Source organism: Zootoca vivipara, chromosome 7, assembly GCF_963506605.1.
Source record: "Zootoca vivipara chromosome 7, rZooViv1.1, whole genome shotgun sequence".
Taxonomy (NCBI): domain Eukaryota; kingdom Metazoa; phylum Chordata; class Lepidosauria; order Squamata; family Lacertidae; genus Zootoca; species Zootoca vivipara.
This window is the reverse complement of record NC_083282.1, coordinates 65,647,588-65,673,286: the sequence shown is the minus strand read 5'-3', so window position 1 is coordinate 65,673,286 and position 25,699 is coordinate 65,647,588. Positions and strand designations below refer to the sequence as shown.

The 25,699-nt window shown below is 42.3% G+C and overlaps 1 protein-coding gene across 1 annotated transcript in view; it reads right to left on the bottom strand.

Moving 5' to 3' along the window:
* Positions 1–23,517, bottom strand: part of MMP24 (matrix metallopeptidase 24) — a 37,152-nt gene extending 13,635 nt beyond the window's left edge. Inside the window, exons 1-3 of the mRNA XM_035122195.2 lie at positions 23,392–23,517; positions 6,712–6,860; positions 5,039–5,155 (exon numbers count right to left, since the gene is read on the bottom strand). Of these exons, the coding sequence (XP_034978086.1) occupies positions 5,039–5,155; positions 6,712–6,860; positions 23,392–23,517 (392 nt within the window). The remainder of the gene's footprint in view (positions 1–5,038; positions 5,156–6,711; positions 6,861–23,391) is intronic.
* Positions 23,518–25,699: the final 2,182 nt, after the last annotated feature.

Genomic DNA, 25,699 nt, shown 5'->3' with positions numbered 1-25,699 from the left:
AGAAAGCCAATCAGCTTGTCAGTGTGGTCACTTGGTGGAATTAATCCCAGATAATCCCCATATGTAATACAGAACTGTCTCTATAGTGTAACTGCTTAGCATCCCGTCCAACCGCAATGCTCAAATCTGTCCACAACTACTGCAGAATCTAGTATTAGTACCATTTGCTTCTTACATGGGTAAAAGTGACTGACTCAGGGATCTTAGCAGACTCTAGTCTAAAAAGCATGTTGCCATTGATAATGTGTGGGATGGAAAAGGCATATGAAATGTTACATCATTGTACAAAATCAATGGATTGCCTTCATCTAGAATACTGTGATCAGCACAGATGATTTAACCACAGGATATCACAGAACTAGAGTAATGTCAGTACAGTAAAGGATAAGAATGTTGATAGATTTAGGAAAACCAGAAAGACAGAAATAAAAAAAATGCTGATAAAAACAATGTTAGATGACAGGAAAGGGAGAGTGGGAAATCACCTCACATGCAAAGTAAGGTACAGTGAATTACAAGAGAGAAAGGATAGATGACATAATAAACTATGGTTACAGGAACAAGTTTTCTGAGACTCAGATGAGTAACTCTCACCTCCTCCTCTGACATAGCTATAGGTCAGAGGTTTTCACTCCTTTTTTGTTTGTTTGTTTAATCATAGCTTTGCAATACAACTGAACCTTAAAGCATGGTTTGTTCAACAAGCCAACTTCATAACCCTTCAGGGTGGAAACTCCTATTTTATCAACATGGCCAACATTCTTTGGACCTGAAATGAAAAGGATTGGCTCCGTAATGGCCCTTAGATTGCAATTAGTTTTAATTAAAAACAATTACAATTTATCAAAATTCCTTCCAGCAGCACTTAAATTTATTTATTTATTGAAATTTTTAATTTTGTTTCGACTACGTCAGACCAACACAGCTACCTCCCTGTAACTACAATTTATCAGTTTGACTCTATAATATTTTATTTTAGACTTCCCATTAAAATATTCTGGCCTGGATTAAACCAAGCAGTTGCATTAGGAGCAGTCAGCACAAGAAGAGCCACTAGTGCAATGGGTCTTCCCTCCTCTCCCCCACCCCCACCCCCCATTTGGTTCTGTGGGAGACAGGAGAACCACCAGAACAACATGCAGGGGGAAGAGCCCGGAGAGTGTTCCACCTCACAAACTGAAATGTTTGTGCTGATGGAACGATTGCTATAGAACCATGTTGACTTCCAGCCTTTGTTAGCTCCCATGCATTCATGGACAACTGTTAATAGGCATAATCTCTGGGACACACTCTGCCCACAAAGGGCAGAGCCAACAACAGACATGGTCACACCTCCATATCTTTGAATCCTCAGCAATAAGTAATGTTCCGTGGCATGGCCAAGAGTTCCTAACTAAAAGAATAAACACAGAAACCAAAGCAAAGTCCAAAAACGTTTAAAACACAGCACCAGCACTTAAAAATTGATTGTAGTCACTAGTATCAACCACTAGAGGGAAGCATGGCTATACATTAGCAGTTGTCAGTCTCTAGTTACCTTAAAAAGCAGCTACCACATTTTCAGATAAAATTGTGAAATGCTGCAGGCTGAAATTGTTGTACAGTGGTACCTCGGTTTATGAACACAATTGGTTCCGGAAGTCTGTTCATAAACTGAAGCGTTCATAAACTGAAGCAAGCTTTCCCATTGAAAATAATGGAAAATGAATTAATCCGTTCCAGACAGTCCGCGGAGTACTTAAACTGAAGCGTTCATAAACTGAAGCGAACTTTCCCATTGAAAGTAATGGAAAGTGGATTAATCGGTTCCAGACGGGTCCACGGAGTACTTAAACTGAAGCGTTCATAAACTGAAGCATGGGTGTAATTGGTTCCGGAAGTCTGTTCATAAACTGAAGCGTTCATAAACTGAAACAAACTTTCCCATTGAAAGTAATGGAAAGTGAATTAATCCGTTCCAGATGGGTCCGCGGCGTTCATAAACCGAAAATTCATAAACCGAGGTGTTCATAAACCGAGGTTCCACTGTACAAGGAATTATCAAAAGGGGACTAAATCAATAGCTGACTATCAAGGCAACTAAAAGGAAAAGTTTGTCTCCATATAAACGGTGACGTGGGGTCCGGAGCTCTATTTTTCCAACTGCAAATGCAGTATTAGGCAAGTTTAGCAGTCTCAAGGTTGTATTGTAATTAATTATTTTCATTGCTATTATCTTAAGTTTTGGGACCTATAGTTGAGCAACATCCAGAAAGTCAGAGCTTAGCCATCTCTGGTTTACTAAATGCAAGTAAAATAATAATAGTACTAAATTAGATCATGCTCGGGTCTAGGGCATCAGAAAATGTTCCAATACAAATTGACTTATGCAAATACTGTAACCCTAATTTGCATTTAAAAATTCCAAATAGTTTTAAATACAAACATTTCTGTAAAATCTGTATCACTCTATGTTAATGCATACAAGATGGCAATTTTTTTTTACAAACACATACCCTCCAACATTCCTCAGAAAACAGGGACATTCTAGTACGCTTTTTGCAAACACACAATACCAAAACAAATGACGTGACAAACAATGTTTTACTGTAGTATTATTTCACAAAGCAGATTTCATAACAACAGTTCCCTGTTTTGGCACATCAGACTGCTGATATGGAAAGACGGCTCAGCAGGATTCCTCAACCTCCATAGTATATTTGTGGGGGAAGAGATACAGGGAAGGAAATGGAATGGAAGTCCTGTTTGTGTTGCACATGGAGTGGAAGCCAGTTGCACATGTGGGCTGATGTCGTTTAATGCTGTCCCATAAACAACATAAAGCATGCACAAATAAATAACAAACGTAGACATATATTTCCAGGAGCACCAATGCGTTACAAACAGTAAGTAAGCACTTTTGCATGAAACTGTAGTCTAGTGCTTGTCCTAGACTACATGATGAGTTTAGGGTGGCCAGATGCAAAAGAAAGCAGGGGTTCAGCACTTTTGATAATTGTATAGAAGACTAAATTTCAGCAGGTGTAAAGGTGCAGAGGCCCTGTCCTCTTTTGCTCCTGGCCACCACTCTATGATTCTAAACCTGAACACAACCCAAGAGAGGTGGAGCAATCTATTTCTTTTCTAAAAGAAGGATATTGTTACCGTAGCAGCTATCATTAGATTGATAGCCGTGTCCATACTAGAGGTGTGTACAAAGTCTTTCAGATGCCCAAGTATCTTAAAGAATCCCAAATCTTGAAGAATCCCAATTCTCTATCTGTTGCTTTAAGAACACCAGTACAGAAAATCTGTATGAATCTCTGGCTCTTGGACAGTGTTCAATTTGTGTTCAATTTGTCCACTTTTATCCCAATCCAGAGTAACAAACAGGAAAACAACACTCTCTGTTTGTGCCACAGCAAGCTTGAGAGAAGTGTGGTGAAGCCATATTGCTGCATGCTTGGAGGTCCAGGAAGGAATTGGCAAACTGTAAAGGTGCATATAGAGCTGTCATACTTCAAAGGGATTTCCCCATTTACTTCAATGAAAGGGGCAACACACACAAAGGAATACATTCATAGATATTCTACCAATAACTAAGCAAAGAATACAGGAGAATGGAGAGCCTAATTTAAGTCCAATTTTAACATGGAACTTTTGGTTCCTACTTTTTTAAAAATAAAGTAAGCTAAAAATACCATCATCTATTGAAATTCATCACTTAGGCAGACTGAAATGTAGCATTCTCCCTGAAGCAGACTTTGCAGTCACTTCCATCTTGCAAGGTTGGAATAAATTAAGATAAAATAACTAACAAAGTCACCTTTTCAGCTAAGTTTAGAGGGAGTAAGTGTGTCAGACATCAGATTAAAGATAGCAAAAATAAATGATTAAAGGGCTTTAAAGAAAGAAAGACCCTGTTGTCTTTTTACTTATAAATTCCTTTGCAGTTAGCAATGAAGGAGAAATCCATTTTAAGCTAATTTTATACAGTACATGGAATTTAGCAGTTCTGACCCAGTCAAGCTTTGCCTGCATCGCGCTACCTACTGCATTGAATGCCCACTTATGTCCAAGTCACTCATTGTGTTGTTTTTTAACAAAAAGTCTGACTAATTATATCCAAAAAATGTAAGCAAAAAAAATATGTATGCAGGTAAAGGAAAAGGTAAAGGACCCCTGGACTGTTAAGTCCAATCAAAGGCGACTATGGGGTTGCGGTGCTCATCTCACTTTCAGGCCAAGGGAGCCAGCATTTGTCCATAGACAGCTTTCTAGGTCATGTGGCCAGCATGACTAAACCGCTTCTGGTGCACAGGACACTGTGATGGAAACCAGAGCGCACAGAAATGCTGTTTTACCTTCCCACCACAGTGGTACCCATTTATCTACTTGCACTTTGACGTGCTTTCGAACTGCTAGGTTGGCAGGAGCAGGGACAGAGCAATGGGAGCTCACACTGTCGCGGGGATTCGAACCACCAACCTTCCGACCTCTGACAGTGGAGGCAGCACAATTTCATAAGTATGAACACAAAAATATTTTAAGAGTTATATCATTTTTGTGTGAATGCTTAGAATTACAGAACAGTAGAGTTGGAAGGGCCCACAAGGGTCATCCAGTCCAAGCCCCTGCAATGCAGGAATCTTTTGCCCGACATGGGGCTCAAACCCATGACTTACGCTATGGTTACTAATATAATACAATATAATATACTGCTTCAGTAATTGTTTGTATTTTCATTTTATTGATAGGAAACAGAAGCTGGGAAACAGTGGTTTGACTTGCCACTCCTGTCACATGTCTTCTGGGGCAATTTGGGAGCAGGCAGTAACTCTGAAGGGAAGAGATTTGGCCTAGGTGACTCCAATTGCTTATCCCTACTGAAAATGTGTACCCTGGGCATTTGCAGGTAGCAGACTATTAAATAAGTCAAAATTACCTAAGGAAATTGATTGCTACGTAACATTGTTACACATACAAACGCGCATACACACCCTATAGAACTCAGTTGAATATCTATGTATTGAACTTTAAAATACTGCATTATACACACCTGTATGTGATATGCTTCTGCCTCCACTTTTGTCCGGTTAGTGCATATCGCTTGCTCCTTCGTCTATGGCTTAGGTGGGGATGATCAGGAACACCACAGCGAGGCTTTTTCATCCACCTGGAAAGTGAAATATTCCCTTGTGAGTCTGGGAAATATGCTAAATGACATGGCTATGAGCTAGGCTGTCCTGTTTGGTGGTTCAGCTACAAATAATGAATGCTAATTAATGGGCAACCAAGATAAGCTCGGAATGCAGATTACACCTGCCTGCCTACACCCGGAGGGCAGGCACTGAAATGGAATAAAGAAAAGGGCAGCTTGAACTGGGCCAGAAAAAGAGCTTTTAGAGTTTTTGAAGTAGGGTATAAAGAGGGTTTGAGGGTTTGCTGTTGCTTTTGGAGACTGAAGATGTTTAAGAACTAGTGCCACATTCATGCATGCAGTTTCTCCTATCCTTTGCCACCACACATTTTCAGGGTTCTCTTTCTTCACAGGAAAACTGCAAAAACAAAAACAAAAACCTGTCTCTGGAACTTCCAAATCACTCAGGAAAGTGGGGAGGGAGCTTAAAACAATATTTTAACAATAAGTTGGATCCATTATAGATTAGACAAAAGTAAAAATACCAATACATTTACCAATCAGTTACCTATATTCTGAGCTGTAGGGAGCAGGAAGGGAGGAAAGCTGACATTCATATAACTATGTGTATATAAGAGCCAAACTATTTGCTCTTAATGTGTGATTTTTCTTGCAGAAGTAGCTAACGCTCCTCTGCCCACGTAAATTGCAGGAATGGGGTTCCCCTGTTCCAGATTGCAATTACAGTGCAATAGAGGGCTAAAGAACTCGCTGTTTTGTGCAAGGGTTCCAATATGGACCATTGCTCCCCACAACCATCCTCAGGGCTGGCCCTATGGCAAGGCTGGGTAGCGCAGGGCGCCAGGGTACACAGCCGCCAGGGGGTGTCGCACTGCTGAGCCTGCGGCAGCCGCGCTGCACACTGCGCCCACCAGACAGCCGCGCTGGGAAACGGGGCAGGGGGGGGCGCCAGAGGGATATTCACACCACAGCACCAGGGCACCAGATATGCTTAAGACGGCCCTGACCGTCCTGCTCTGCTACTTATTTCTGCAAGAAAAATCGTGTGCTCATTAATAACATCCCATGCAGTTTGGCACTACGCAAATCAGTAAAGACCAGGCTCAGATTATGTCAGAGACGCATTTTGAAATAGCATATCTTTAAGAATATAGAATGGTTTAAGATATAGAACTGCAATACCTCTGTATATATGGGATTTAGACAAAACCCAATAATGGTTATATTATACATTGCACACAATGTTGTTTTTGCATGTCTCTGTGATGCACAGTGTTCCAGTTGTTAAATCAATTTAGTTAAACCACCACAAATCCCTGTATGAACACTCTTATTTTGGATTTAACATGGATTATGTTAGTTGATCAGTTCATTTCCAGTTAACTTTATTTAGCAAGAAATGGGGCTTGGTTGGCCATTTGAGCTGGGAGTCAGAGACATGTTCTGTTCCAGAGAATATATAAGCGCAAAGTGAATTTATGCAGGTCCACATTATACAGGATTTCATTAAGCAATTAATGATGATTTTGGTGAATACAATGCTTTCAACTGTTTACAACAGTAACTCTTACTCAATTGTCGTTGGGTCCAACACTCCTGTCACAGGGATGCCATAAAACTGCTGCATAGTGGTGACTGCAGACTGCATAACTTTTCCTGAGTGCAGAGCAGACATTCGGATGTCAGAAGGAAGCAGATAACCATAGGTTTTTAACCAGCTCTGAAAAAAATATGGTAAAGCAAAACCACGTTCACAACATAGTCTGATTTGACAGTATATATCAGCAGGTTAGATGTGTTTTAGTTTTAACGTAAATCCAAAGCTGAAACAGTTTGCTGCATATTTTGAGCTCATTCGTCCTACTTGGTATATCTGAATATATGCTGTTTTGAGGATAACAATAAAAGTACATGAGCAAAGGCTGATTGCCATAATCAGTGCTGGTTTGCTAACCTCCCAGGGGCGGTTGAATTACAGTTTGTGTGCAAATTTATCTCCTTTGTCTGCATACAGGTCATTAGTGTACATATCTCAATTTCAGCTGATGTGCTTATTTTAAAGTATATGCTAGGTGGTTCTGAGGGTGGAGGGTAGATTCCCCACATATTTTTGTTTCACACTCTTGGGGTTTTTTTTTGTCATACCCGAAATGTATAAAGCTGTTTACAATAGTAGTCCGCATGGTTTTTGTGTTATCAAAGTGCTGCAGACTACATAGAGTTCCAATGAGAATCAAATTAGGATGCGGCAAGACAATGTAGGAAATTAATGCATTTAAATATGACCAATACTCGAAAGGCTTTAAGAACACATTCCATAGCTGCCAAGTTATCCCCTTTTTTAAAGGGATTTTCCATTATGCTGAATAGGCTTCCTCGCGAGAAAAGGGAAAACTTGGCAGCTATGAACACATTCATGGAGAAAAATTAAAACATTGCCGTATAACAGATCAGACTATTTGTTCCTCTAGTCTCGACCACTACTGTCCAATCTGACTGGAGGTAGCCTCAAGCAAAGGACTGTCCTGTTTCCAAACAAAGCTTTGGTTCAAACTATATGTGACAGTGTCTTTTTAAGATCTCCCTCTATTGCATATAAAGGGGGGGGGGGAGAATGAATTCACCATTAGTCCATAGAATTCTAAAAGGAATATGTACTCTTAGGCAAATAATTAGGATTAAAATTTGATATTTGAAAGTAAGTCATAAAGCAACCTTAACTGGTGTTGCTACCTGCATATCCCATAATAGTCTTTACCGCATAATGCACACAGAGTGTGCAAAATCTCATGATAAGATGTTTGCAGACCTTTCAAGTATAGAGCAGAGCTCACAAGTTAAACCAATTCAACATATTTTCAGTTTAGCAGTAATGTCTTAGGTTTTGACATCAACCAGTGCAGCTCTATTGCACAACTACCGGTATTACAGACTACAGTGCTGTAATTTACTCAAAATAGTCTACATTCTGAGGACAAAAAATGTTGCGTTGGTGGCATTTTTTTAAAAAATAGCATGCATAGGACCTTTATGTCTTAACAAAAAGCAGCCATGCCAGGAGGAGAACAGGGTGGGATTCAGGGAAGAGACCATGCTTGGGACTATGACTTGGAAAGTGGGTTAGGATTGAACTCTTTCTTCCATACTGTTTCTATATCAAATATCCCCACAAAGCTGTTATATACTGCAACATTTCTCCAATTATACTTGCATTTTCCCTTTCATAAATACATACAGAAGTGTCCAGTTGTGCCCATCCACTCATGCAATGGATTTTCACTCGCATGATTCTGTTTACAAACACACACACACACACACACACACACACACACACACACACACACACACACATTAAGGTATTTATCTTGTATTTAAAACACTAAATAACTCAATCCTAGAACAACAGTCCAGGACAAAAATAACAGCAGGTACTGATATGACAAAGAGTTGAAGAAATCCAAATTAAATGGGGTTAGACATATATAGGAATTACCGTACCATAACCATCTAGATTAAAAATTATGCCCATTCGATACATGACTATTAATTTTCAGTAGGTAGGTACTGATCATAATCACTTGAGCCATTTGCAAAATGATTTTATATTTTCAGTTACCAATGAAAAATATTTCAAGACAGCTCAGTTTAATGTAATCAAAAACAAATGTCTCACCAGAAGCCTGCGAAACATTGATTTGAGCCAAGCCATCCTGTAAGGTAGAAAGAAACTTTGGTGCCCTCTGCATCAACTATACAGCCAGCCCACCTAATTTGCACATTGTGGAATATATTTCAGAAATGTATATTGCTTTAATTTGAAAGCTGCATAATCCTGCTCTGCTGCTAACTGAATACATAAAAAGACACAAGTTGTCTTAATTTATGTCATTAGGTCTAGTAAGGCAGATTTTTTTTAAAAGTAATGCACAATGGTGTCACAACACTGACTTGCATCCATTTCAGAGGATTTACTACATGACAGCCCAGGGGCGACCACCTATTTATTTATTTATTTGCAACCATTTCCATTATCACCACCCCTGCAGAATACAGGGTAAACCAATTAGTATATCGAAACAAAATAAATAAAAAAACTTTCCAGTAGCACCTTAAAGATAAAGGTCCAGACAGTTGCGGATGACTCTGGGGTTGCGGCGCTCATCTTGTTCTATAGCTGAGGGAGCCGGCGTTTGTCTGTAGACAGCTTCCGGTTCATGTGGCCAGCATGACTAAGCCGCTTCTGGCGAACTAGAGCAGCGCATGGAAATGCCGTTTACCTTCCCGCCGGAGCGGTACCTATTTATCTACAGTGGTACCTCTGGTTAAGAACTTAATTCGTTCTGGAGGTCCGTTCTTAACCTGAAACTGTTCTTAACCTGAAGCACCACTTTAGCTAATGGGGCCTCCTGCTGCCACCACGCAGCTAGAGCACAATTTCTGTTCTCATCCTGAAGCAAAGTTTTTAACCTGAGGTACTATTTATGGGTTAGCAGAATCTGTAACCTGAAGTGTTTGTAACCTGAAGCGTTTGTAACCTGAGGTACCACTGTACTTGCACTTTGATGTGCTTTCAGACTGCTAGGTTGGCAGGAGCTGGGACCAAACAATGGGAGCTCACCCTGTCGCGGGGATTCGAACCGCCGAGCTTCTGATCAGCAAGCCCTAGGCTCTGTGGTTTAGACCACAGTGCCACCTGCATCGCTAGCGCCACTACATGCATGCACACACAAAAGCTCATACCAATAACAAACTTAGTTGGTCTTCAAGGTGCTACTGGAAGGAATTTTTTTATTTTGTTTCATCTACAGCAGACCAACACGGCCTGTAACTACAATTAGTACATCAATATAGATAGATCACCTCTCAGGGAAAGCTTGGGAGAACAGGTATATGTTAAGCAGGTACCAAAATGCCATATTGTATGTCTCTGCCTGTTGTTCATTGCAAGCACATTTTGAAGGGCAGGTATCATCACACTAAAAGCTCTGGTCTTAATGGACAAAACACAAAGTTCATGCAGCACTACTATAAGTGCCTCAAGCACCTGAAAATACTTGAGGTCTTGTGCACCAAATCTGCATACTGATAGGATTCCTACATGACAATGCCCTTGTTTTTCCAAGGCAGAGGTGCTTTATTGTTCTGGGTTTTTATTTTTCCTTTGATTCTTGTTTTGCATTCTTGAAAATATATAAAAGGGGGTGGGGGTGGGCAGAAGTATCAGCCAGCCAGTTTTTAGATTACAGATGTATTTAAATGACAAAAACAAAATCCTGAGTCATTAAGCCACAGCAAAGGCTATTAGTCAGACACAACATCTGTTCATCAGTTAGCTACACAAATAATTTTTTGGGCTTTCAGGATAAGGTATAATCAATTTTAGGGCTAGCTGTTGGTTCCATGTATATATCATTGAAAGGCAGTGTTCTCCTATATTCCTATTCAAGGAGGATTGTTCTTTGGGTATGCTTTCAAAACTAAAATCCTACCTTATTTGTCTCTGCTAATTATCTAGGATCTCAATTGCTAAACACTCCAAACAAAGATCACAGATATCTTTGATAACAAAAGCCCAATTTTTCAATCCAAAAAGTTCTGACATATTGATCTAAATTTACCACAAATCCAGCTCAACAACAATCCCAACATGCCTTCTTCTCTCAGGGCTTGGGCCAGCTTCCTCTAACCATACAAGAGGAGGAACCAACACACATTTATCTTTTATGCGCCTATTAGGTCACTGTGGTCTGTGAGAGGGATTATTCTGCAAGTTCCAAAGCTATCAGAGGCCTGCTCCACAGTAATTCTGAACAGGGGCAGCCACACTGAAAGCCCTGCTCTGTGTTACAGTATTCCTGACAAGATACAGCAAGGGCCCAATGGCTACACTTTCTGGAAACAATTGATGACATTTTTGTTCCAGCTACATGAATTGGTTTCTGCCATGGGTGTCTATTCTGTATTGGGATATATGTTATTTGTGTGTTTATTTTTAATTGTTTAATTGTTTTTAAGGTGCTTTTATTTCACATCATATTGAGAACTGTGTGTAAGTGGATATTAAAATATAAGTAAATAAAAACACATCAATGGTAGGCAACCTTATTCCTCAGAAAAAGAAGCTGGACTCTTCATATTTTTTTCAAGGTGTGCTTATTAAAAGCAGGAAATCTTAGAATTCTTCCACACCAAATCACCAAATTACCAAGCCAAATTATCATGTTTTTGGAACTCGTTTTTTTTTTTAAGGGCATCTACATGTCGTTATCATCATTTTGTAGGATTTTCCCATCTTTTTTTCCTGCAGAAAACCTGACTTGGGATTGTATCAAACAACACTGCAGTTCTACCTGCGGAACAGAAGTTCTTCTTCCTGTCCTGTTCCTTTCAGCCCCCATGTGCACCCTCCAAAGGGCTGGGGACGCTGCAGAGCAGAGTTGGGGGGGTGCAGGGGGGAGGAAAGGAAATGTTAAGTCCCTTTATGCCAGTGGGACCCCACACACACAGCACCAGAAACCTGCTAAGTGCCCCATGCAAGATTGCGGCAACCCTTTTGAGTGCCATACCCTTGCCCTTGCCTTTTGGGGGGTGGCAAGAGCAAGGCATGGGTCATGTGACTCACCCAGAAGATCATCTCAGAAGACGTATGTCCCTGTTTTGGGTCTGAAAAAGTAGGATGGTACGGAGACAGCCCTTAGCTGTAATATGTGCTGTTCTTTATCACGCAAGTGAGGCTATCTCCATACATCTATACTAGGAGATGGAGAACCTCCCGCCATAAACAATATTGTTGGACTCCTACTGCCATCAGTTTCAGCAAACATGGCCAGTGGTGAGGGGTGATGGGTGTTGTAGTCTAGCAGTATCCAAAGGGCCATAGGTTCCCCATTCCTGGTACACCAAGTGCATGCCATTTTTGTGAGTGTGATGATAATGATGGTGATGATTTTAAAAATCTGTCTTATTCACTAAAACACACTTTTGCCTGTTTGTTTTAATTATTAAAATAATTGTTGGTGTTTTAGCATCAACTAAAAAGGCATGACTTTCCTGGTAGGTGCCATTTTACTGGGCTACTTCCCCCACCACTATGAGTTTCCCTTTTAATTTCAGCTTTAACATTTTAGCATCTCTCTTCACTTTTTTGTGATAATCAAACAAGAGAGCAAAAATAAAAAAGCACTTAAAGCAATTATTGGGCAGAGTTAGGCGACAAGGGGAGACAAGAGAAAGCAGGCTGAAATCACTTAGTGATGACAAGGGAATTGTATAGTTGCACCCTCCCAAGCAGAAAATCAACCCACAAAGGTAATGGTAGACATAAATGGCAGTGTTGCAGGCTGCCCTTGCCTTCAAGGCAGTGGGCATTCAGCACAGATGGATCCCCCATATTCTCTCCCCTTGTTACTCTCCTGTAGCTATACATTTTGGAGAACTAAGAATTGTGCCCATTATTTCAGAATGCAAAAGATTAATTTTACCTGCACTTGCTTTTGACCTTAAGATAGGTCTCAGAAATCTTTCAGCTTTCTTAGGATGTTTAAAAAGTTCCCTCTGTATACTAGGCACATCATTACTTTTTCCAACTCTAACGACTGCAGGAAGACAATTGCCAAAACTATAACACATTTAAGTTAGAGGACTATTATGGGTGGCACCAAACCCATTGGCAGACCAACTCTGTGTTACAAAGATGTCTGCAAACGTGACTTGAAGGCTGGCAGCATCAACAACCGCAGTGCCTGGAGACAGGCAGTCAGGTTGTGCATCCGTCACAGTGACCAGAGGAGGGATGACCACTGGGAGGAGTGCAGAGAAGAATCGTCATGGTGCATCTGCAGCATCATAACCAGATACCTTCATCTGCCCCAACTCCAACAAAACATGTCTCTCCTGTATCGGTCTCTACAGCCACAGCAGGCGCTGTAAACTTCTAACAGTGACTTCACTGCCAAAGGCACACTCCGCCCCGTCTACCAACACAGACAGATGCCAACAACAGCATATCAAGGGTGATTAGACACTGCAAAAGAAAGCTTGAAGGTGAGAATATGTTTTTTTCAGTCTTCAGGTGACCATAAACTACGGTATATAAAGAAGAATAGCCAAATAAAATGGGATATAATGGTTTTTTTTGACAGGATTCACAGCTTCCCCTTCAAAATCAGTAAAGAGGCATTAGAAACCCCACAGTGCATTAACATTTCTTACAGTGTTCCCTGAACCTTAGGAAAATGACCAATTTAGTACTTTGATTCCTGCTGTGGCAGAGCTAAGGCAGAAACCTATGTTTCTATATTTTCACCCAAGCATCTGAAACTCCCCCCCCCCCCCAGGGTTACAATATTTCTTTGGGACTTAATAATAAAAACCCATTTATGAGTTTTGAGGTACAAATTATAGGACCAAGGTATTTTAATATGCACAAAGCATTTTTTCCTCTTCTATATACTTTTAATCTGATTAACTTTTCAGAAAGCCGAGAACTTAAAACATTCAGGTGCATGAGTTCATATAAATGATACTGCCAGAAATGTATAGGGAAATGTACTCAAACAAAATGTCAGCAGAATAAAAAAACAATAACTGAGAATCCTAATGCCTGCCTGAAACAGTTCACTGGATTTTTCACATTAAAACTATAGGCGGAACAAATATTCTAGAAAACTCATCTCTGTACTGGGAAATTGAAACAGTTGGCATTTTATGTACCACCCTGGAAGACAGTGGTCAAAAAGCCTATTGCTGTCATTGGAAAAATGTTTCTTACTTTGTTTCAATTTTTTCTAGCTTCAGCTACGAAACACTATTTAATTCCTTAAAGGTAAAGGGGCCCCTGACCATCAGGTCCAGTCGTGTCCGACTCTGGGGTTGCGGCGCTCATCTTGCTCTATAGGCTGACGTTTGTCTGCAGACAGCTTCCGGGTCATGTGGCCAGCATGACAAAGCTGCTTCTGGCGAACCAGAGCAGCACACGGAAACGCTGTTTACCTTCCCGCCGGAGCGGTCCCTATTTATCTACTTGCACTTTGATGTGCTTTCAAACTGCTAGGTGGGCAGGAGCCGGGACCAAGCAACGGGAGCTCACCCCGTTGCAGGGATTCGAACCGCCGGTCTTCTGATCAGCAAGCCCTAGACTCTGTGGTTTAACCCACAGCGCCACCTGGGTCCCTCATTTAATTCCTTAGTTAGCTATATTAAACAATTTTCTAATATTAGTGTTGCCTCTGTAAGAATCTAAATACAGTGAACAGAACTCACTTTTCCTGTTGGATAGATGAAAAGGGGTAAACCAGCTAACACTGACTGGCCTGATTCACAAGGATTATTAAACCATGGATTATTAAGTCATTTTTTAGTGTTCTGTGTGAACACTGCCCAGTGGCTCAATAATGGCACGAATATAGCCAACGAACCAAAATCTGACGCCATGGCTTGTTGTTGGCTTATGAACTGGTAGCTACAGTAACTCATGGTTTCTTATACAAGCCATAGCTTAGTGTTGCATGTAACGCAGATCAGCCAAGGGGAGGCAGGGAGGGAGAGCTGCCCCCCCATCAATAAAATTCAATAAAAAATACATAGCAAACTGAGGTTCTGTCCCCCCTAACAAAAGGGCTGTGCCCCCCCCCCCAAAAAAAATCCTGGCTACGACCATGCTTGGAGGATGGATGGCGGCTAACAGATTGAGGTTGAACCCTGACAAGACAGAAGTACTGTTTGTGGGCAATAGGGGGCGGGCAGGTGTGGAGGACTCCCTGGTCCTGAACCGGGTAACTGTGCCCCTGAAGGACCAGGTGCACAGCCTGGGAGTCATTCTGGACTCACAGCTGTCCATGGAGGCGCAGGTCAATTCTGTGTCCAGGGCAGCTGTCTATCAGCTCCATCTGGTACGCAGGCTGAGACCCTATCTGCCTGCGGACTGTTTCGCCAGAGTGGTGCATGCTCTAGTTATCTCCCGCTTGGACTACTGCAATGCGCTCTACATGGGGCTACCTCTGAAGGAAACTTCAACTAATCCAGAATGCCCATCATGCAGCACAAAACCTCCAAATAATAACCTGGCAAACCAAAGGCCTATATTGCCTAACTGACTTCTATAAAAACAACAAACCCCTGTCAGCACAAGAAATACAAGCCAAACTAGAAGACACCCAAATACCCTGGTTAGCACAAAACCAAATACATACTCTTCTAAACAATCCAGCAATAAAATCGGCAGCAACTAGACCCCCAACAACATTTGAAAACCTCCTCCTAACGACAAAGGGCTGGTATCCGCAATATACAAAATACTACTCAAAGGTCCCACAAACCCCCTAGACCCGATCAAAAAGCAATGGGAGGACGACATAGGATATGAAATAAACCCCACCCAATGGACCAAAATGTGGTCTAAACCCCCCTTCAAATCCCCCCAGAACTGGTCTTATTAAACATCTTCCAATACAACAACACCCACACAGAATACAAAGAACTCATAACCCACCTACTGTCAGCAACCAGAAACATCATAACCAGACACTGGAAAGACCTGTCAGGAGTAAGCATGGCCCAATGGTATCAAGCAGTATGGGAAACAGCCCTAATAGAAAAACTAACCAGTAAGCTGAAAATGACACGGGGACAAACAGAAGAAGACACCTTCACCCCAATATGGTTCCCCCTCATCAATTGCACAGCCCAACAAGACAATGACAAAAACCCACCGTCAGCATACAAATCAATATGGTTAAACTAATCAAAAGCACCCACCCCACTCACACAAGAAACCAAAGACCACCACAGCCATCCACAAATGAATAATTACACCCTACGCCAACCCCCGACCCCTCTCACCAACGAAGGAACACAAGCGAACAACAGAGAACCCGCACAAACAACGCTGACACTGAACCCCTGCATATATCAAGGAAAACAGAAACATAGCCACCCCACCCCACCCACTCCCCCATCCCGCCCCCCTCTTCCCCCCTCTTCCTCCTAATGTCTCAACAAGCAAGATTGATGTGTAACAAGGGAAAAATTATGAGACACTGCATTACCTTTGTAAACCAAGAAAATCCTCAATAATTTTTTTAAAAAAGAAACTAATCCAGAATGCGGCAGCTAGACTGGTGACTGGGAGTGGCCGCCGAGACCACATAATACCAGTCTTGAAAGATCTACATTGGCTCCCAGTACGTTTCCGAGCACAATTCAAAGTGTTGGTGCTGACCTTTAAAGCCCTAAATGGCCTCGGTCCAGTATACCTGAAGGAGCGTCCCCACTCCCATCGTTCTGCCCGGACACTGAGGTCCAGTACCGAGGGCCTTCTGGTGGTTCCCTCGTTGCGAGAAGCCAAGTTGCAGGGAACCAGGCAGAGGGCCTTCTCGGTAGTGGCGTCCGCCCTGTGGAATGCCCTCCCATCAGATGTCAAAGAGAAAAACAGCTACCAGATTTTCAGAAGACATCTGAAGGAAGCCCTGTTTAGGGAGGCTTTTAATGTTTAATAGATAATTTTATTTTATTTTTCTGTTGGAAGCTGCCCAGAGTGGCTAGGGAAACACAGCCAGATGGGCGAGGTATAAATAAATTATTATTATTATTATTATTATTATTATTATTAATCTTTAACTTAGTGCCTCCAAAATGCCTAATGTTTTGAATATTCAGTCATTGATACAGTAGACAGGAATTCAATATCAAAATTATAACAGATTATGGCAAAGTGAAAGAACATGGACTACATAATAAGAATGTGTTTAGTGGAGGTCTTTGGTGAACTGCCAAAAACTGGTAAACTGATGTATCCAATTTAGATTGATATTAGACAAACTATGATAGAAGTTAGCATACATTGCAGCCTAATTGATCATGCTATTCATACACACACGTATGCTATGTACAAACATTTCCCTAAAGAAAAAGAAGGAACATGGGACGGTATTCAATGAATTAGTTATGTTAGTGCAAGGATTTCGGGTTGTATAACAGAACGTCTTCACCCTCTCCTCCCCCTACACCCCTAAACCTATTCTCTGTGTGTTTGTCCCCCAACCCTCTGGAGAAGATTTGTGGTATGTGCGAGGGGGAAAGAGAGGAAGGGGAGCTCCATTGCACAATCACAAATCCTTGTGCTAATGCAACTTATTTTGTTAGATGCTGCCCATAATTTTGGAAACATTCAACAGAACTTGCTGTGGAGGAAAGGTATTTAATTACACTTTTAGTAGCTTCTTCAAAACTACTAAAGTCAAAGCTACTTCAAAGTCAAAGAAAACCAAACTTAAATGTGAAAATTATTTTTATTAAGACATCAAGTCAATAGAGTAGAGGACAATGTTTAAAGCTTCTCAAGATACATTAAGAACAGAAATAAATAACTGAACCGAAAAGGAGAGAGCAGTAACCACATAACTCAACATTACTGTGATTATGGAGAAAGTTACAGTATTTATTTACCCCTTTAAAATAGAAGCTGAGACATGGACTCCTAATGATCCAACAGAATATTTTAACATGATCACCAGTGTTAGAAACTGCATGATATTGAATCTTATGGTTAAAATGGCTGTGATCCAAAGAACCACATAGCTGGCTCCATACACCTGAGGAGGGCTGTGCTAAATACTCCTTCCAACATTTTGTATTCCCCATAAGGATTGCCTCAGTTGACCAGTAGCTTGAAGCAGGACAGCTATAACTGCTCTGCAACAATTTCAGTTTCATGGAGTTTTAAATAACTTATATTATCTTGCATTATATTTTAATTATGAGCAGACAAACTGATACCTGAAGGAAAGCTTCTATGGGTTCTACAATGCATGCCTCAAATGACTAACAGACCAATCTCAACACTTGCTGCATCAGCAAACAATTCATTTAGATGGAATATATTGACTGCTGTTTCAACATAATGTCACAAAAAGGATCTGGGCAGATAAAAAACTCATTATCACCTAAACTGACTTTGGTTCACATCCATGTTTGGATTATGGGAAGAACTATGGTGTAATTTCTGTTGGATGAAATCTTTCTGCTATTGTCACTCAAGACGAACTCAAGAGTTTGTGTAAGGGGAAAAATATTTTTGTTTCAAAAGCCTACCAACCATCAACAAATGTCTAGCAATGTAAACTGAACTCTAGAATAAATATTCAGAGATTTGAATTAAGGCTCAAAGCAAGCAGGAAATTGCCCTAAAAATGGCAATATATACATATATTTGTATTTACCTTTTAGGCTGTGTGCCTGTTTCAACAATTCACATAAGTGTCTAGTAAAAATATCATTTATGGAAATAGCAGGATTTCTACAAATGGGTCATACTAAAATGTCAGAAAGCTACTTTGCAACTACTAATTTGTAACCCAGGATTACATCTTCTACAAGGAGACAGAGCAGCTTCAAGCCTAATGATAGAACCACCCATGCTAGTCAATGTCACCCTATACAGCAGCTGTACCTTGTGTTCATTGATCTGATGCTGAAGTCCACAAAATACTTAGTACTTCAGTACTTTGCAAGTGAATATAAAGTAAAGCACCAAGGACTTCATGCATCTGTAGACTGTCAAACCCAAGGGGGGGGGGGAGCTATACATTTACTTGAAAATTGCATGCATACATGTACCATATTTGCTTCTCATTTCTATTGCTTATGAGGATGGCTTTTCTCTATACTTTTCTCTATACTTTCTCTATACTTTTCATACACAGCTATGCTGCCTCTACAATGAACAAAACGAAACAAAGCAACTACTGTGCCAGGTAGTGTGTACACCCTTGACCACTAACAATATAATTCAGGGCTCGAGACACAACTATTCATTCAAATATTTCTATATTCAAATAGATTTCTCGTAAATACTTCTATAAAACTCGAGCAAATTATGTCATATTATTTTCTATCATTTGAATGAACTTGAGAATGGTAGCTCCTAGTTCAAATGGCTGGAGAACTAATGGTTCAAACTTCACGAGAAATGGCACCTAGGAGGACATACCGGTATCTAGTTTTTAAAAATACTTGGGTAAATACTATTAATGACTCTATTGTTTCAATTCATTTTATGCTTCTTTACATCTATGTTTCTAGCTTTCATTTCCCTTCTCTACTTTTCCCCTGCTCCATATCATAAATCCAGATAGCATAACTGCATAGTTTTACATATATTTATTGATTGCATAGCATGTAATTAATCTATTGATCATTCACATTGTCAATTAAACTTGGCTCCATTAGCTTATGTTTGCAACTAAGGCTGTAATCCATCTGTCCCCTTCTGCTTGTCAGTGGGAGATGGAAAGCAGAGCTCACTCCATCAGCTCTGCTGTGACAGACCAGTTCCATCAGGCCTCTTCTCCCTCAACTTTCACCTTGAAGCAGCCATTTCATCAGACTGCCTCTGTGAGAAAGATAGGAAGCAGGGCTCGTTCCATCAGTTTGGCATCAGGCACCTCCTACCTCTGAATTGTACCAGTAGCTGGTCATTATAAGAACAGCTGTTTAAGAATTGGGGCCTGAGTTTGATTTTGTGTTCAGGAAGGGACATTTTTTTTGGCTAAAGAGCAGGGTACAAATGCTCTAAATAAATATATAAATCCTAACCACAGCTACTCAGAAGTCAGTCCCATTTAATTCAATGGGGTTTACACACAGTTAAATGGGGTTGGGATAACAGTGTAAGACTGCAATCCTATACCCACTTACCTTCCAACTGAACTTGGATGTGAATTACTTCTGAGCAGATATGCATATATTTCACTGTAAAGGAGGATCTCTCTGCAATTGCAACCCTGCATCCAGTTACTCAGGTACAGAACTCATTAAATTAAAGGAAACTTAACCATGCATAATTAAGGGCAGGGTTGCATCCACAGCTATCACACAGAACTACCACTGGGGGTGCACACATGCCATGGTAGCTTCTCTGCTCATAGAATCCTATCCAGGGAATATTAGGCTTCAGTCCTACACAAACTTACATGGGAGTAAATCCTATTGAACTGAATGGAATTCCTTCTAAGGAAACATCTTTAAGAATGCACTATTAGTTTCACTTAACATTAGCTGTGATGTGATCCACCTGCCCCATTGATTTCAAATGACCAAAATGTAACTTTCTCCAAATTGGGGCCACAGAACTGTAGCATATTAAATGTAGTCGAAACAAAAAATAAAAATATAATCCTTCCAGTAGCACCTTAGAGACCAGCTAAGTTTGTCATTGGTATGAGCTTTCATGTGCATGCACACGTCTTCAGATACACTGAAACAGAAGTCACCAGACCCTTATATATACCGGTAGTGAGAGGGTGGGAGGGGTATTACTCAGAAGGGTGGTGGGAATGGGTGATTGACTGATAGGAGTGGTAAACCTGTTGATGACTGTTAACGACTGTTAACGACTGCAATTGGTCTTGCAGGAAAAAGCAATGGGTGAGATGGCCACATACACCCGCACAACACCATTACTGGCCCCAACAACATCAAACATACCATCTCAGGACTATTTAATTGCTCATCTTCTAACATTGTGTATGCCATCAAATGCCAACAGTGCCCTTCAGCTCTCTATATTGGACAAACAGGCCAAACCCTTCGCCAAAAGATAAATGGACATAAATCTGACATCAAGAATCACAAGACAGAGAAACCAGTAGGAGAACACTTCAATCTCCCAGGACATTCTATACAATATCTCAAAGTAGCTGTCTTATTACAGAAAATTTTCAGAAACAGACTGGAAAGAGAAGTTGCTGAATTGCAACTCATTACCAAGCTTAAAACCACGGAGAGACCTGGTCTGAATAAAGACATTGGATTCTTATCCCATTATACATGATAAAGCTATCTTTAGCCATCTCACCCCTTGCTTTTTCCTGCAATACCAATTGCAGTCGTTGACAGTCATTAACAGTCGTCAACAGGTTTACCACTCCTATCAGCCAATCACCCATTCCCACCACCCTTATGAGTAATACCCCTCCCCACCCTCTGACTATACATAAGGGTCTGGTGACTTCTGTTTCAGTGTATCTGAAGAAGTGTGCATGCACACGAAAGCTCATACCAATGACAAACTTAGTTTGTCTCTAAGGTGCTACTGAAAGGATTTTTTATATTTTTTGTTTCGACTACGTCAGACCAACACGGCTACCTACATGTAACTAATATTAAATGTAATTAGCACAAGCTCCTTCATTACAGGAACATTCACCTGCACATACACACCCAACTCTACAGATCAGCCTTTCTCAACCTTGGGTCCCCAGATGTTGGACTACAACACCCATTATCCCTAGCTAGCAGGACCAGTGGCCAAGGATGATGGAACTGATGGAACTTATTTCAGCTACTTTAGGCATGCCCAAATGCTTGGCTGCACCCATAATGATACAACATCCCCACTCCATCTTCCAAACTACTTTAGAAAGTTTCCTCAGTCTATGTATGTGCAAACCTGCCAATTCCAGTTTCTCTTTCTTCTAGTCTTAAATTCAGTTATCAATATCCGGACATCAGCTTGAGATTTATTTTTAAAAGTTAATGAAAATTTGGCCTTTTTGTACAAATTTCTCCTAATACAGTATACACTCTTGTATGTAATATTGCCTAAAATATACAACCCCCCCCAACAAATTTCCCTAATGCATTTTGTATGTTATTTTCAAGAATATTTACATTTGAATGCACATTTTACTAGAGTATATGCATTTCTGTACATATTACTCATCTGAAGGACGGCACTGCAAGATCTGGGAAAGTCCTTATTTCGAAGAATGGTTGTTCATGTATTGCTGCAGAAAACGTGGATTAGGCAGATTTGCTCTTAAATACAAACAAGTCCTATCTCAGGGTCAATAGTGGTTTAGCATGTGATGTGTGGGGCTGCTGCTGTTTGAGCAATGTCAGCTGAAAGATCCTTGGGGCATCTCACCAGCAGCCATTGGTCAGTAGCAGTCAGTGTTAAGAAACAGACCAGCTGTGCCCATGTATCAGAAGTTTTATGCACGGTTTGCTAGTCTGTCACTGCTCTGTGAAGGTTCTACAGTTGCAGTTAACTGGACTGTCCTTATCTCCTACCCACCTCATTACTTTAACCCTTCAAAATCGGAATATTCAAGACCGAGTAAGTAATAACACTCAGCTTTATTGACAAACAAAACTGCACACCTCATTTAACTGGGCAACCTCATCCTAAACGCTAAAATGTGCATGATCAACCATGCATATCTTTGTCCTTAAAAGTTGTGCCTGGTTGCATTTTCACACCATGTTTTTCTTCTATTATTACTATTGATGGAAGGCATTAACACCGAGACATATACCAAACAATACCATATAAAGCTAGCAAAAAGAGGAGGGTACAGGAATATAATTACAGACCAAAATCAACAGCACCATTAGCGTTTAGCTAGCGCCGTACTTCTCCCTCTGTGCCTGCTGCGCTGCTGGCCACAAAAGCGATTCATGCTGCTCAATAACATGTATGCACGTTTCTATACTGGCAGATCTTTCCCATGAACGCACCATTAGGGACGTAAAGGATACAACATTATCGAGTCCCCCTCGGGAGAAGCTGGCTCACATGTTTCGTGTGCCCATTTCCATTAGACCAGGGCACCCCGATTCACCTTTTTCTCCCTCGCGCATCCTAGCCACCGTCCTCCATGGCATTCCCCCTGACCCCCAGAATCATCGCCGCCGCCGCCGCCACTTATTCCCTGCAGGCGGAAGAGAGCAGCTCAGGCCCCTTCCCCCAAGGACCCCACGCCAGACCTCCGAGGCAGGGGCATCCAAACATATCTCCCCCATCAGCAGCCTTCCTGGAGATACCCACTCCTTCCTCTGAGGGACGGAGGGGACGGAGGGCAGGAAAACAGCCAACAACACCCCCAAGGCGCCGGGAGGAGCCCCTCGACCCGCGTCCACCTTCATTTAATTGGAGACAACGCCGCCGTGCCAGGAGGAGAGCGAGGAAGGGGGGGCACCCCGAGCAGCCCCTCCCTGTCTCTGCCAGCCTTGCCAGCCTGGGGAAGGCGAACTGGTCCAGCTGCATCTCGCGTCCCTGGGGGTGGCTCCACCTGCCCTCCCCTTCAGCCGGGGGGCAACCCAGCAGCCCCCCCCAGGTTGCCGCGCCCGGGGGCTGGGAGCGGGGGCGACGCCCGGGGATGGAGAGGAAGGAGCCCTCCGGGCGGCAGATTCCCATTTGTCTCCCTCACGGCACCCACCGAGGCAGGCGGCTCGCCGCTCCCTGTCCCTACCGGGCCGGCGCTGGTGTCCCCAGAAGCGCAGAGCAGAGGGGCGCAGAGGAGGAGCAGCAGGCGGCGGCACCCCCAGGCAGGGGCTCCACGGCATCCCCGCTGCCTCCGCTCCATCGCGGGGCCCATCCCTGCACCTGCTCAGGCAGGGAGAGCAGGGCCTGGCCGACCGCGCATGCGCCCGGCCACAGAGGTGGGAAGGGGACGCGATGCAACTCAACCCCGCTGGTTCCTTGAGGTAATCGCGCGCGCGCGCGCGCGCAAACACATGCACACACGCAGACCGTGCCCACCACCCGCCCCGGCGCCCTGGGCGCCTCCTTCCCGGGTGGCGGGAAAGAAGGGTTTCCGTTCCAGGTTTGCCTGTCTGAAGGGCGCGCCTTGGAGAAGCTCGCCAAGGGTGGGCACCACCTTGTGTGGCAAACGCGGCTCCGTTTGAGGAGAAGGGCGGGCGGGCGAGGTTTGGGCTTAGCCCGGGTTGGAAAGACGGCACTCAAAAAATAATAATAATAAGGCTGAAGGGCTCCAAGATGCTCGCCAAAGCAAGAGGGGCACCGGGGGGGGGGGAGTATCAGCAACAGAACTCGCTGTTCCGCCGGGCTCGAAAGTTCTTTTGGCGCGCAATCCTAACCATGCCTACTGGTACTTGGAAGTCCTTTTGAACTCAGTGGCGCTTGCAACCTTAGATATCAAGTGTCTTGATTGCAGATGGTCACCGTGTGAAAATTCCTGATGCTGTTATCCTGGATTATACCACTCGCTGCCCCTTTAGAGCGTCTTTGGTATGTTTTTGTTTTTTAATACATGCAGACTTGAATTACAACCCAATTCTATTAAACACAATGACTAAGTAAAATTGTATAACGGGGCTAACTTTCAAGTTGTTTTTCATTATTATCCTTTTTTACTCCAGTCTCGGAATCTCTTAATTTACTAGTAAATTTGCTTCAAGATGATCCAACTCCCTAATTATTATGATCAGTGTTTTTTTCTTCTTCTAGAAAAAGAGGTGCAGTGCCGATACTAAGTACCCTTGAGTACCCTTGGGAAAACACTGATTATGGCCCAACACACACACACAGTTTTAAGTGTATTGAGAGGTAACCTAAGTAACTTTAAATGTGCAGACTTGTGGCTCTCATACCAAGTGAGAAAGCAGGGGTAAACAGAATTCTGAGATATATCGTTTAGCTTTTTCATTCTAGATATGGAATGCTAAATTCGCAGGTTAGATATCTATGATGACTGTGCCACAATGTCATGGTCTGGTAGGAGGAACGAGCTGGAGAACCACCAAGGGAAGAAGGCTCAGAGCCCGGGGGGGGGGGGAGTGATGGAACCACCACTCCAGTTCTCCAGTTCTCTTAAAGGTGGCCTGGAGGACCAATAATGTTGAAAGAGCCAGAGAGAGACCCTCTTGATGCAAGTGCAGCCATGATTGCTTCTCTCTCAGCCAGACTCTGCTTGCAAGCAGCATGACCTATTTAGCCGGTACCTGCTCTTCTTAGAAAAAGTTAGTTAACCTGACACACTTTGTGGTTGGAAGTTTACTGTCAGTGTCAAAAAGGCAAAGTCCGGGACAGAGTGTGACCACAGAACCTGCGGAAGCCTGCTTTTTAGGGACCTAAGCCCAGTCCTAACTGAATGCTGACCACAAAGCTTTTCCATTTTGATACTCATGTCTCAGATGGATGCTAATTAACAAGGGATTGAATGCTTTTTAGACAATCATTTCTGTATTTCTATGATCACACATGTATGTGACAAATAGGTAACATGGTCACACTTTTGTTTTTTTATGTAAAAATGTATTGGAACCTTAAAGGTACTATGAGGAGTTGCATATTTTTAAGGTGTTAAACCTATTGAAATGGATCTAGAAAATCAGTTTCCTCCAAGAGCACATGGATGTGGTCTGCAACAACCCACTCAAGAACCTTGCCCAAGGAAAGATTGGCAACTGGCCAGCAGTTACTTAGATATTCCAAGTCCAGTGTTTATTGAGGAGTAGTTTTACCACTGCTTCCTTCAAGCAGGCAGGGTCTACTCACAAGGAGTCATTCATCACCTTCCTCCCTAGCCAGCTGTGCCCTCCTTGCTAGTTTTTATCAGTCACCCCAGAGCCAGTCACGCTGGCATGGATGACACTTAAGTCAGACCTAGCAGACACCCTGTTAAAAATAAGTGTTTTGCTCAAGTAAGGTAAAGGGACCCCTGACCATTAGGTCCAGTCGTGACAGACTTTGGGGTTGTGTGCTCATCTCGCATTATTGGCCGAGGGAGCCGGTGTATAGCTTCCAGGTCATGTGGC